At 46.4% G+C, this 14,025-nt stretch overlaps 1 protein-coding gene across 5 annotated transcripts in view; it reads left to right on the top strand.

Moving 5' to 3' along the window:
- DAB2 (DAB adaptor protein 2) overlaps positions 1-14,025 on the top strand; it is a 313,212-nt gene that overhangs the window by 293,753 nt on the left and 5,434 nt on the right. For all 5 annotated transcript variants that reach the window (XM_078674996.1, XM_078674994.1, XM_078674993.1 and 2 more), the window contains 3 exons: positions 8,247-8,885; positions 10,927-11,039; positions 12,459-12,541. In XM_078674996.1, the coding sequence (XP_078531122.1) occupies positions 8,247-8,885; positions 10,927-11,039; positions 12,459-12,527 (821 nt within the window). In that variant the 3' untranslated portion in view covers positions 12,528-12,541. The remainder of the gene's footprint in view (positions 1-8,246; positions 8,886-10,926; positions 11,040-12,458; positions 12,542-14,025) is intronic.

The raw sequence follows: 14,025 nt of genomic DNA, 5'->3' as shown, positions 1-14,025 counted from the left end.
GGAGGGTGACAGCAATAGGATTGTCGTACGAAGAGGCGAGATCCACCGCATCGCTCTCAGACATAGCGTCTTTGGTTCTTTTCGGTCTCTGTGTCAGATTGGGGAGTGGGTTAGATACCCATCTCTGGGGGGGGCAGTGGACGGTCTTTGTTGTGTCTGAGTGATGGAGGAGTGGGCGTCATGTGGTTGCTGGGGCGCTGCGAAGTTGGCTGGGATTTCACTAAGGCCCTGGATCAGCCGCAGTCGGCAGTAGGAGATCCTGGAGGGCAGTGACGTGGGTAGGGGGAGGGGCAGGGTGGGGGGTAGTAATGTATGGATTACAGAGTTTAACAGGTAAGTACACATACAAATAAATAAAACCAATTTCGTTGCGCGCACTGCATCGCATTTGGTGATGCAGTGCACGCAACGGAATGCGTTTTATTTATGTATATGTTTACTTACCTGTTAAACTCCATAATCCATACATTACTACCCCCCACCCTGCCCCTCCCCACGTCACCACCCTGCAGGAACTCCTACTGCCGACCGCGGCTGCCCTGGATTATAGTAGTTATCTGGGTTTCCAGCATGGAAAGTCGCTGCTCAGTCTCTAATTCGTTGAGGTAATAGGACTGGACCTGTGTGGGTGTGTTGGACCTAGGGGGGGAGAGTCTCAGGGTGTTGGGTAGCTTAGTTTTGGCTGTGTTGTCCGCGACGGGTCTGGGGAGAGAGGATCTCAGGGAGATTGGCAGCGTTATTTTGGTTGTGTTATCCATGTGGATTTCTGGGCGGGGCCGTGAGTGCAGTGTAGTGGGTGTATTGCTGGGGTGTGTGTGCGCTATATTGCCTCTGGGTTCGGGTTGTTCAGAGTAAGGTGGAGAGAGTGGAGGGCAGGTTGCGGGTGAGGGTGAGAGCCGGCAGGTGATGGATGGGGATGAGAGCCAACGGTGGGCAGTAGGGTGTCCTGTTCTCTATGGGGGCGGTGAGGGGGAGGTTGTGTGGTGTGCCGGCATATGTTGGTTGGGGATGAGTGCCAACGGTGGGCAGTAGGGTGGTTCTGTTCTGGGGTGGTGAGGGGTATGTTGTGTGGTGAGGGAACTAGTTGGAGTGTAGCTGCTTTGTTTCCTGTGGGTACGGGGAGGTGGGTGCTAAGGTTGTTCACAGTGGAATGGGGTGTGGGTGGGGGTGAGAGCCGGCAAGTGGTGGGTGGGAGTGAGAGCCGAGGGTGAGAAGTAGGGGGATCCTGTTATTTATGGGGATGGTGAGAGGGATGTCGTGTGGGGTTGCTAGTAGTATCGGAGTGGTAGGTGGCGGGTGGCGGTGAGAGCTGATAGGGGGAGTAGAGGGATCCTGTTCTCCCTGTGAGAGGAGCATGGAGTGTTGCAAGGAGGCAGACGTGCGGGGTAGCTTGGGGCTATCGAAGATGTGGGTGTCAGGTGGGGTTGGGAACGGGACAGGGGAAGTGGAGGGGACGTGCTCTTCTGGGGGGGTGGGGGGGGGATGCCGCATAGTGAGGGGCGAGTGCTGTTGTTAGTGAGTTCCGAAGTGGTAGGTGAGTTCAAATGGCTGGTCCGGTTCCTTCGGGTGGAGTAGGGGCGGGAGAGGAGGAGCATGAAAGGGTGTATTCTGGAGAGAGAGGAAGAGGGTGTCAAAGGACTCTAGATTGTCGCTGTTGGCTTGTATCAGGACTGTGCCATTGGAGTAGATGGTCACCGTGGTATTTCCAGTGCACCTTGAGCAGTAAGGGAGTGATATTGTTAGTTTGCAGCTATGTGAGGTGTTGGTGGTTTTTGAAATGTTGAGGTGCGATCTGAAGATGGATAAGGTCCGTTTTTACCTTTCCTTTGGAGGGGAAGTGGTAGGTGTCTGTGAAAAGTGACTTGGGATGCTGTCTGATCATTTTCTGTTTAAAGTTCTTCTTCGCTTTGGGTGAGAGGTCAGGTGGGAAGCTGATCGCGAAGGAGTTCGGGCCTTGCAGAATTGCATAGTTCGTAGAAGAGGGGGCGGTGTGGGCAGTCGTTTCGGGAGGTATTGTGTGTGTATGGGACGGGGCGGGCTCAATACTGGAGGGTGGGAAATTGTATCCGGCGAGTCTTCAGAAAGTAGTAGGCGAGAGAAGGAGAGATTCAAGTTTGAAGAGATTCTGGTGGTTATTACGTGGGCTATTAGAGGAGGGCGGACTCAGGGGTGTGGTGGAATGGGATGCTGGTGGTGTAGATTGCAGGGTCGCCTCAGTTGAGAGTTATGTTCCTGAGTGTCCCTCTAGAAGTTCAGCGTGAATTGATGGTGGTCGCGGATGTGTTCGGTCTTTCTACCTTCTTCCTGTTGGTGGTGGGTTCCGAGCAGCATAGAGCTTAGTTCGTGGTGCTTTCCACTCAAAGGTGGTCATAATTGACCAGATGAGATAAGGAGGGAATCAGACCAGATACAAACAGTCAGCGGCGTGTAACTCCTGTCCGAGGTGGAAAAGTGCCATTCAGTGGTGGTGGTTTAGTGGTTGTCAGGCCTGGTAGGTGTTTTAGGTGGCCATCTTGTGGTTGACACCAGAGAGCTCTGCACCGCGGGAGAGGAGGGGTCGGTCACAGGTTACGGCGGTGGGGGTCGGGGGGTCGCGCTGCACTAGGGACAGGTCGACTATCCTAAAATCTATAGGTGTAGATCAGTTCTAGGTGGGGCATTCGTTTTCATTTTCCTGCTGATTTACAGGCATGGTGAGGGGGGGTCACGCCTCACTAGGGACGGGTGTAAGGCTGTCCCACAGGGGTTCTGGGTACCTCTCTATTAGTACTCACTTATAGGCTCAGCAGTATAGTGAATCTGGCTTGTGGAGTCTGGCCGGGGCGGACATCCGAGGGCTGCGAGGGTCGGTGCTGTCCAGGAGTCTCTGTGTCAATTCTTCCTTTGCTGCTCCTGTCTTAAAAGCGGGCCCACGAGGGATTTGCCCAGAGGTGAGTGCCTCGGTGCTTTTATTTTCTTCCCCCCCAAAAGAGCATCGGTAGGGGCCAGGTGCACGTTTCTTCTTTTGCTATTCTGCGATCCTTCTTCTGCGGGGCAGTGGGGGTCAGAGCACTTTTGTGGTCCCCCTGCTGTTATTTCTTTTTTCTTCCGGTGTTCTTTGAACCGCCAGGGTGTCAACGGCCGATTTGCAGGGCGATGGGAGCCTGCGAGCCCCAGGAACTTTCAGTTTCGTTTGCTTCTTTCTCCAGTTTCCCCGTGGCTTTCAGCGGATGGCAGCAGCAGTGAGTGATGCTTCCTTTCCCTTCTTGCGTACTCTGGTTGTGGGGGAGTGGCAGACGTGGTGTGGAGTGGGGGGGGCAAGCAGGGATTTCCACCGAGTGTTGCTGATACTAGTGTCCGGACCCCAGGGACTTTCAGTTTAGTTTTCGGAGATTCGTTTTTTCGTCCGGTTATTATGTCGATTCTTTCGGATGGTGGCAGCGTTGAATTCAGCTTCAGACCTCTTTTTGCCTTGTCTGGTGGGGGAATGGCAACAATCTGTGTCACTTCACTCTATGTTAATGCACTGTATGCCACTGTACTCTACACCACTGCACTCTATCCCTCTTCACTCTATTCTGCACCACTCTACTTTATGCCCCTGCACACTACCTTGCTATATTCTACACCACCGTTCTCTACTCTGCACCACTTTCCTCAATGCCACTGCTCTCACCAACTCTCTGTTCAGCACCACTCTACGTCACTGCACTCTACACCACTCTACTCTACACCACTCCATTCCACTGCTCTTTATGTCACTGCACTCTACTCTCACGAGCTACAAGATTTTATCAAGTGGTTGCGAATGCCTATGAAATAGAACCAGCTGTGGAGCACCATGGGTGCCATTATACAGTATGACTAAGCTCATTTTTCCAGGTCCTGAAGATAACCCGCAAAAAACGATTGGGTTTGAAACACGTAGACCTTGTTGTTGTGTCCAAATGAGTCTTAATAATTAATAAGTGCTGTCAGGCTAACAAATAATGTACTATTGATCACGTTTTGGTCATTTACCCTGAATTCTGTACTGTTTGGCCAACACTCTCTGGGATAGTTTCCATTCCTTCACAATTGTGTGATCCTTTTAAACTTTCCTTTGTTTTTTTTCAAATCTTTCCTTTTTCTTTTTTCTTTGTTGAGGGAACTTGAGCATGCTGAAATTAGAAGTACATTGTGAATTTTGTATTGTAATATAATGTTTGTGTCATGATGAAATTGTGTATATTGTCTTTGTTTGGTCCACTAAATATTTGGTTAGGATAATAATGCATCAGTAAAACATACTTTGAAAAAGAAAAAGATAAATTGAACATCAAAAGAAATAAACTAGTTATAATTAATTTTGTTTCAATCACTATGAGTGTCACATGATTGTTGGAATAACTTGATGAATGACAACAGTATTGCCACTGTACTTTACATCACTGCAATTTGTCACTGCACTCAATGACACTGAACTCTGCATCGCTCTATCTATGCCACTGCACACCACGCGACTCTGCACCACTCCATGCCACTGCACTTTATGCCTCTGCATTCTATGATGCTCTACTTTGCACCACTTTACAGCGCTACACTTTACGCCACACCTCTATACTCTGGGCCACTGCACTCTATGCCACTGCACTATACATTACTTTACTCTGCGCCACTACATTTTATGGCACTTCACTCTTCTCTGCACAACTGCGGTCGACCCCGCACCACTGCCCTCTACGCCACCGTATTCTACAGCAATGCTTTACGCAAGTGAACTTTTGCCACTGCACTCTGCACCATTCTACTCTACTCTACTCAGCAGCACAGCACTCCCCTCCACTTCACCCAACAGCACTCTACTCTGCACCACCACACTCTATACCACTCTAATCTACTCTGCATCACTCTACTTTATACCACTACACTCTACGGCACTCTACTCTGCACCACTCTATGCCACTGTAATCTGTCACTGCACTTTATGTGACTGCTCTGTATGGCACTGTACTCTACACCGCTACACTCTGTTACTGCACTGTGTTGCACTTCACTCTATTCTGCACCACTCTACTCTACGACACTGCACAGTACTTTGCTATATTCTACACCACTGTTCTCTACTCAGCACCACTGCACTCTGTCATTGTGCTCTATGCCACTGCACTCACTGACACTCTAGTCAGCACCACTCTACTCTAGGCCACTGCACTCTACACCACTATACTCTGCACCACTCCATTCCACTGCCCTGTATGCCCGGGACGCTGCTCTGTACCTCTCTACTCTACACCACTGCACTCAAAGCCTCTCCACTCTACGCCAGTGCTCCCTACACCACTGCCGTACATTCTGCAGAGCTGCACTCTACACCAATGTACTTATGTCAATGCATTCAAAGACACTCTACTCTGCACCACTCTACGCCACTGCACTTTTAACCATACCACTCTACTCGATGCTACTGCAATTTACACCACTGCGCTCTGTGCCAGTGTACTCTGTCACTATACTCTACTCTGCACCATTCCATGCCATTACACTTACACCAAATTACTTTATAGCACTCCACTCTACTGTGCGCCACTCTACTGTAGGCCACTGTACTCTATGCCACTTCACTCTATACCACTGCACTCTACTCTTCACCACTCTAGGCCACTGGCCTCATTGCCACTCTACTCTGCACCACTGTACTTTATGCCACTCTACTCTGCACCACTGCACTTTATGCCACTCTACATCAGTCTACTTTGTCACTGCACCTAATGCCACTAGACTCTGTGGCACTGTACTCAATGTCACTATACTCTACTCTGCACCACTCCATACCACTGCACATTATGCCTTAGCACTTTATTGTACTCCACTCCCCTTCACTCTACTCTACACCACTCTAAACAAGACCACTGCACGCTATACCATTGTACCCTGTACCACTCCATACAACAGCACTTTATGCCACTGCACCCTATACTACTTTACTGTATGCCACTGCCCTCTATGCCATTGAAATCTATGTCACTGCACTCTAATGTGCACAACGGCACTATATGCCACATCACTGCACTGAACGCTACTGTACTCTACGCCAATCCACTTACACCAATCAACTTATGCCAATGCATTTACTCTATTGCACTCTATGCCACTCTACTTTGCACCATTTGAATCTACACCGCTGCACTCTACGCTACTGCACTCTACGCTACTGCACTCTACGCAACTGCACTCTATAGCACGGCACTCTATGCCACTGTACTCTACACCACTGCACTATGTTACTGCACTCTATGCCTCTTCCCTCTATTCTGTACCACTCTACTCCATGCCACTGCCGTCTATGTCACTACACTCTACACAACTAAACTCTACTCTATTCTACACCACTGTACTCTGCGCCACTCTATTCTACCATGCACTACTTCACTTTGTCACTGTTCTGTTCCATATGCCGAAGCACTCTATGCGAGTGCACTCTACACCACTTTTGTGTTTTCTGCACCATTCTACTCTATGCAACTGCACTCTATGGCTCTCTACTCTGCACCCCTCTAGACCACTGCACTTTACGCCACTGTGCTCTGCACCACTCTATGCCACTTCACTCTATGCCATTTCTCCACCACTTCAGTCTTTGCCACTATACTCTCCTTGTCACTGCACTCTATGCCACTGTACTCTACAAATCTCTGCTCTGCACCACAATACTCTAGGCCACAGCACATTACACCACTCTACTCTGTACCACTCCACCCACTGTACTTTATGCCACTGCACTCTACTCTACTCTGTACCACTCTACTCTACACCACGGCACACTATGCCACTGCATTCCATTCTGCGCAGCTGCACTCTATGCCACTGTACTCTACAGCAATGCACTTATGCCAATGCATTGTATGACACTCTACAGTGCACCACTCTATTCCACTGCACTCCATGCCACTACACTCACACCAGTCTATGCTGTGCCACTACACTCTACGCCACTGCACTCTGGTCTATGCCACTGCTCTCTATGCCAATCTACTCTATTCCACTGCACTCTGTGCCACTGCACTATACACCACTCTACTCTATGCCACTGAACTCTGAGACACTCTACTGTACTCTTTGCCACCACACTGTACCCCAGTGCACTATACGCCACTCTACTCTAATCTACATCACTTTATACGACTGCACTCCATGCCACTGCATTCTACGACAGTCCACTCTACTCTGCTCTACATAATTTTATGCTATGCCACTCCACACCACTCCATGCCACTCTACACTGTGCCACTCTCAACTCTACCTGCCTACTCTGTCTCTCTACTCTGCACCATGCCACTCCACACAGTCCCACTCTATGCCACTCTACCCTACTTCATTCAATGTCTCTACTCTACTTCACTCTACACCACTCTTCTCTACCCACTTCACTCTTTGACACTCTACTCTACGCCACTATACTCTATTCGACTTCAAGCCACTCTACTCCACTCCACTGAACTTTAATCTTTGCAACTCTAGTCCACTCTGCTCCACTCCATTGTAGGCCACTCCACACCACTCTACCTTATTCCACTCCTCTGTGTGCTACTCCATGCCATTCCACTACTCATCACTCTAGTCTACCCTACTCTACGCCATTCTAGACAACTCAACTCTACTCTATATTAATCCACTCTACGCCCATGCACTCTATAGCACTCTACTTTACTTAATGGGACTCTACTCTATGCTAGTCCACTCCACTCTACTCTATGCTACTCCACTCCACTGTACATCACTTTATGCCACTCCACTTTGTCACTCCACTCTGTTCCACTTCACACCACTCTACACCATGTCTCTCCTCCGCACTCTACTCTATTCCACCCCACGCTGTTTTTCAACATGTCTAAAAGCCATTGGCAAAGCCAATGCTCATACATTGACAAAACCTATTGGCTTTGCCCATGCGTGTTGCATTTGCTGTCTAGAATGCATTCCACTATGGGCTTCAATTAGGATGACAAACATAGAGCAATCACCCTTCTCATAATACATGCAGTCCTATTCATAGAATTCTCCAGCATAATTATTCTAAAAGTAGAGTCACCGCAATATGATGAAAATATGTGCATTAAGTAACACATTTGAACTTTAAATGCCTTTTTGAATACATTTCCCAACAGATGTTGAAATGTAATAGCTACTAGAAATAGAAATTCATGAATTGCCAAAAGCTAAAATGTATTATGACAAAACTGTGAAAAATATAATTTTTGGTCATTTTGTTCCCTTTTATCTTTTAGGTGGATTACCTGCCATCTCTTCTCAAACCACAACTTGGAGTCCACAGTCTCTAGCTTTCGGGCAGCCTGCTGCCTTGCTAACTGGGCCAGTGATGGCCACCCAGACTGCAGGGTATAATCAGCCGGGTGTGTTCAGTGTGCCAGTGCCTGGACCTGGATGGAATCAGCAGACGCAGTTTGTAGCTCCAGCCGTGAACCAACCTCCTATCACCTGGAACCAACCTGCCCCTGCTCAGCCTAATGCGTGGACTCCGCACGGAACCATGGGCAACCCTTTCAACCAGATTAGCATATATACTTCTCCAATGGCTCTCTCGCTATCGCCTTCATCCATGTTAGCATCTCCTCCTCAGCCGCCACCAAGGCCTGTGCCTCAGAAAGAGACTAAGAGGGAAAGTGATGCTTTCACTGCCTTAGATCCACTTGGAGAAAAGGAAAACAAGAATGTCAAAGAGTTGTTCAAGGATTTCCAAATGACGAAGCCTCCAGCTGTACCTGCGAGGCGTGGAGAACAGCAAGGCACCTCAGGTGGTGCATCTGGGGCATTTGCCAACTATTTCAACAGCAAAGTAGGAATTCCTCAAGAAACCAACGACCATGATGATTTTGACATAAATCAACTTTCTGCTAAAGTCAATGGTAATATAATTGTATTGTATATGTTATTTAGTTGTAAACAAATTCGTATTATGTGCTTGTGTTGTTTCTTTGGCCTAGCAATAACATAGTAGATCCAAATGCTATTCACCGTGATTTAAAAACTAACATATTACACAAGGGAATTTCTCAGAAAGCAAAATTTCTATGGTTTAGAACTTCTTAAGTTCAAAATAGGAACAATATTTGGTCCCTATACTGCACTCCTATTAAGCCCTCCAAGTGCAGCCGTCTAATACCAAGGCACTCATTATGAGTAGGCCAGTAAATTTCAAACCCTACCGGGAATGCACAAATAATCAACTACACCTCCCTGTTACATTTTAGCAATTTAATAGGTGAAAAATGGCAAGTAAATAATGGGCATGCAGTAAACTCTATGGGCCTCATTACAATGTAAATCGGAAAGCCTCCGACTTTCCGAGTCACATTGTAGGTTTAATTTCCATCCGCCACATTACAATAATGCAGGCAGTCAAAAATGAAACCAGGCAGTCATTCCGGTTAGATACCGATGGGCTCAAGGAGCCCGTCGACCAGTCGGAGGAGCCACCGTAATCCCAATGGACGGCATTTCCGCCGTCGAGATTATGATGTCGGTTTCCGACATGCTTTCCAAGTTGAGCATTCTGACATGGAAAGCCTATTGGAAAGCAACAGTGGGCGCCCCTTAGCAGGGCCCACTTCTCCCTGCGGCCTCCGGTTGGGGGCTGATGGGGTACCTATGGTGCCCTCCTGTCAATCCCTGCTTCATGTGCCAGGCGCCTTAAGGTGCCTGCCATGCGGTGCAGGGATGAATAGATTCTCCCATTTCTCTATGGGAGCTTGTCCTGTGGCTGGTTTACGGCCGTAGCACAAGCTCCCATAGGGAAATGTGAGTATGCAACGCACCATGTGCGATCACATTGTAATACTGCGGTCTGGACTGCCAACCAGAGGTCGGTTGGTCCCAATTCTGCAACGTTGCCCGACATCTTAATAAGGCCCTTTGTTATGCCCCATGTTTTCAGGCAATAATTTTCGATCCCATTTTAATTCCGAACATCCTAGTGTGGGATTTTATTGGATGTGATAATTATCACATCCAACTCTGGGGTGCTTGAAATCAGGGCCTAAGTGGCAGAATAAAAAGTGATTGTTAAAATATGTTAGGACTTGTAGTGCGGTACTGTAATATAGATCACAATATAAGGTTGATGCAGAGCAGCGCATCTTAAATGGAAAGGAAATCAGTAATTCCTTAAACATTTTTTCAACACGAAAGGACCCATTGTGTATGATATCACTCTTATAAGTTTGGTGGGAAATCATGACTTCGTACATGTGCATAATTGAGAAATGTATCATTAAAGTTAGTATTAAGTAGTTCTTTTATTCTGAGTGGTGGGAATATCTCTTCCATGTTTAATGCCCCTCACCTCCCACTGCCATTTCTTATAGTAATGGCTATTGCCACGTTGAATGTTGATAGTGGAGAAAATCAAAATTCAGTTTTATTGTGTTATAATGGGTATTTTAAAGAACGCTTGGTAAAGCAAATTTATTTTAGATAGCAGATAAGGAAGTGAAATTGGCATCTGAATGTGTTTAATCATTTAGGAACTGAAAATTGGTGTCTGTAAACATTTAAATGTAATGAGTTCCATTGGGGATTATTTGCGGTTCGTGTGAACCACCTCCTGAGTCTTGAAAACCATTGCCTCAATGACACTCCCACAACCCGCAAAGGTGTTGTGAGATCATGATTTCTCTTACATCGTTTGAACTGGATCTTATCATGTTTATACCATGCCACTCCACTGTACACCTCTCTAGTCTACCCCACTCCACTGTATCCCATTCTACCCAACTCAGCTCTAATCTTTATCAAGCCACTCTATGCCACTGCACTCTATACAACTCTACTTTACTGAATTGCAATTGGTCAGCGAGGGGACAAGGGGAAGGTACTATCCATGATATACATATGTTTCACATTTTCAATGTTGGTAAGCCCTGTATTAGTGTTTGTAATGTTTTTCAGAACCACCAAAGCCAGCACCAAGACAAAATAATCTTGCCGCTTCCAAAGCTGCCGAAATCAACTTTGACAACCCATTTGGAACTGACCTATTCAGCAACTCTACAAAAAACCCTGTGAGTGATGGGCACAATTATTTTAGATCATTTTTCACAAAGACTTTGAAAATTATAACTTTATTAGGAAATGGAATATGCTGATTCAGGGATGACAAGTGGGTTTCATTAGAAGAACTCTATTAGAATGTTGTTTATTAGAAAATGGTGTTTTAATATCGTAATTTCATATGCATGCTGCTTTTAATAACAGTTACATACAACGTGCAGCGCATCTAAGAATGCAAATATCCATGGGTTGGCTGCTGTATCTAGCTACCTCCTATTAGTAAGTGTTGCTAGTGATGTAACTAAAGACGTCTATCAAAAGTCTCTGTGCACAAAAAACCTGCTCAAAAACAATGGCCGAAGCCAATATCAGTGGACAGCAGAATGAGAGGTGCATGATGCCTAGAGTACCTGGTGATCTCCATAGGGGAACCTTCATCGGGCTTACGTGTGAAATATAAAAAATGAGTCCAATTCACCTACACCAGTGCAAAAGTATGACTGAAGTTCTGTTACTTTTTCTGTTTTTTGTTGTTCACAAAACAAGTGTGCTGATGTACCTGGAAAGCCATGTCAGGCACAGGTTACCAGGTATACTGATGCACCTATCATGGGACTTTTTAAAAGCTGCCTTTTCCCCCGTGCTCAGTTGTCCATAGCGTAGGATTCCACACAGCAGGAAGGGCGGCCTAATGCGCAAAAGCATTTTTCGTTCTTTTTCTTTCTCTTTTGGGAAACCATTTCCCCCAGTGGAGAAGGCTAAGAATATCTGAGGTCATTAATTACCCTTCTGACCATGGAAGGGGCAGAGAATTACTCCAGCCAGCAGCAGCCAGTGCAGGTAAGCATGGTGGGGCAGGGCGGTGGGGATGTCAACAGACGACAGAATCAGATTTATTTTTATTTATTTCATTTTCCCTATTCCATTGTCTATCGACATCCCCCGGCCCTGCCCCACCGCGCTTACCTGCACCGGCCGCTGCTGACTCCAGCCCTTGAAGGGCAGAATCTCTGACCATATCCAAGGTTGGAAAGGGCTGCATTTCTATTTGTGAGTGGTCACAAACATGCATGCCGTTCACAAACGTACAAGGCAAGCCAAACGTGGTAATGCCCACTTCCCATCCCTTGTGAGGGATTTACTACTCCAAATTTCTCTGCACTTGAGGCAGAGACATCTTTAGTGGTACACCCATTCACCCTTGCTAGGAATTCTTTTGTGGATTCCTGGCAGGTGTTAATGATGTGTTTGTGAATTGTGCCTTGTGTGTAGATAGCACTAATAGAAAGGAATCTTCCTATTTCATGAGGGAGCTATTTATTCCTCTATTCGCTTAATTTGCTGTGAAAGTATCAATCTTGTTAAAGTATGAGAACAGATATAAAATATAGACTATGTTCTGAAGTGAATTCTGTGCCTGTGTTCAACAGAGTCCTGTGCCACAGCAGCCAGCGCCTTCGATTCCATTCCCGGATCCTTTTGGAAATCCATTTGCATGAATGCATCTTCTATTGTAAGTAATGCTGCTTGGTTTCTATGTATAGCTTCTTCTATATAACAAGCGCTGTCAGTTCTCACAAGACAACAGATTTCCAAACAGCTGTTTGTGATGTTTGTGGTGTAATTTTCAGCAGATTCAATGAATGTTGTACTCTATCAACTTTAGTGTTTTCTTTTGCTTTCATCCCCAAAAAAGCTGAGTCATTCATAATTCCTTTTCAGTAGTTCTTGTTGATGATTAGTGGATAGACAGAGGAAGAACCAAATTACACACACAGTACTTTAAAAGAAAGTTAGGTTTTTATAATATTAGGCAGATGGAAAATATAGCTCATAGTTAGGGTTACAAGTAGTGCAAAAATACGGCTCTAGGATTGGCAAGTAAAATCTAGCTAAATTTGTGCAGGGAAACGTTGCTGCATCCAGATTTTGCATCTGCAAACTGTGAAAAGCATGCAGTATTATTAAGTCATCCACATTCCAAGATGCAGAACTGTTGAAAAGTGATGTAATACTGTGCTTAATTTGAGCATTTGGTTTCCGGTCCTCTGCACTAGCATTTAATCATCAACACCAGCGCTTATAGCACAAACTCGACCTTTGGGTATTGCAGTGCTTTTTATGAGCACCATTCATTTTTTGGTAGGCAGGGGGAGGTTAAGTGATTTGCCCAGAATCACTGGATGTTTGAGCCTACGCGGAGGCTAGAACCTGGTTTCCCAGATCCAAAGTCAACAGCTCTGGCTGTTACACCACACATTCTCCCCACTTGTAGGGTTTCATGGTTAGTAGTTGGTTCTATTATTGGCGGCGCTAATAGGAGCAATGGGCTGGTGCATGAGGAGAGCACCAAGGTTAGACCTGGCATCATTGGCGTGGGTTTCCCCTGTATTTTTTGCCTTTACTTCCAACGTTTCTGCTGTATGTTGGACTTCATTTTGCTGGTCTAGATGCTTTGGGCACTTTGCCACTGCTGTTCAGTGCTCCATTTGTCAATTGTTGTTATGTTATGTTATGTTATGTTATTTATCTTTTGTACCGCGCACAGCTGCCCAAGCAAAGGGGCGTCCTGGCGCCGGATTGGTGTTTCCATAATTGGCTTATTTGATTTACAAGTCAGTTCCTAGTACAGTGTACTGTGTGTGCACAGGACCTGTAAATCAAATGCTGCAGCACTGATTGTGCCACCCACATAGCCTGTAAATGCAGGTCTGGCCTGCCATTGCAGAGCCTGTGTGCAGTCTGGTACTGCCATGTCGACTTGGCAAGTGTACCCAATTGCCAGGCCATTACCGTCCATTTTCTTACATGTTAGCCACCCTTAAGGTAGGCCCTAGGTACCCTGTGGGCAGGGTCCAGTGTATGTGAAAGGTAGGACATGCCCTGTTGTTTGTGGCATGTCCTGATAGTGAAATACTGGCAATTTTGTTTTCTACTATTGTAAGGCTACCTGTTCCCATAGGATGGAATGGGGAGTTTGCTTATAACATATTATAA

The sequence above is a fragment of the Lissotriton helveticus genome, chromosome 2_1 (genome assembly GCF_964261635.1).
Source record: "Lissotriton helveticus chromosome 2_1, aLisHel1.1, whole genome shotgun sequence".
NCBI classification, from domain to species: Eukaryota; Metazoa; Chordata; class Amphibia; order Caudata; family Salamandridae; genus Lissotriton; species Lissotriton helveticus.
Note: the sequence above shows the minus strand (reverse complement) of the source record. Positions and strands in the feature narration are given on the sequence as shown.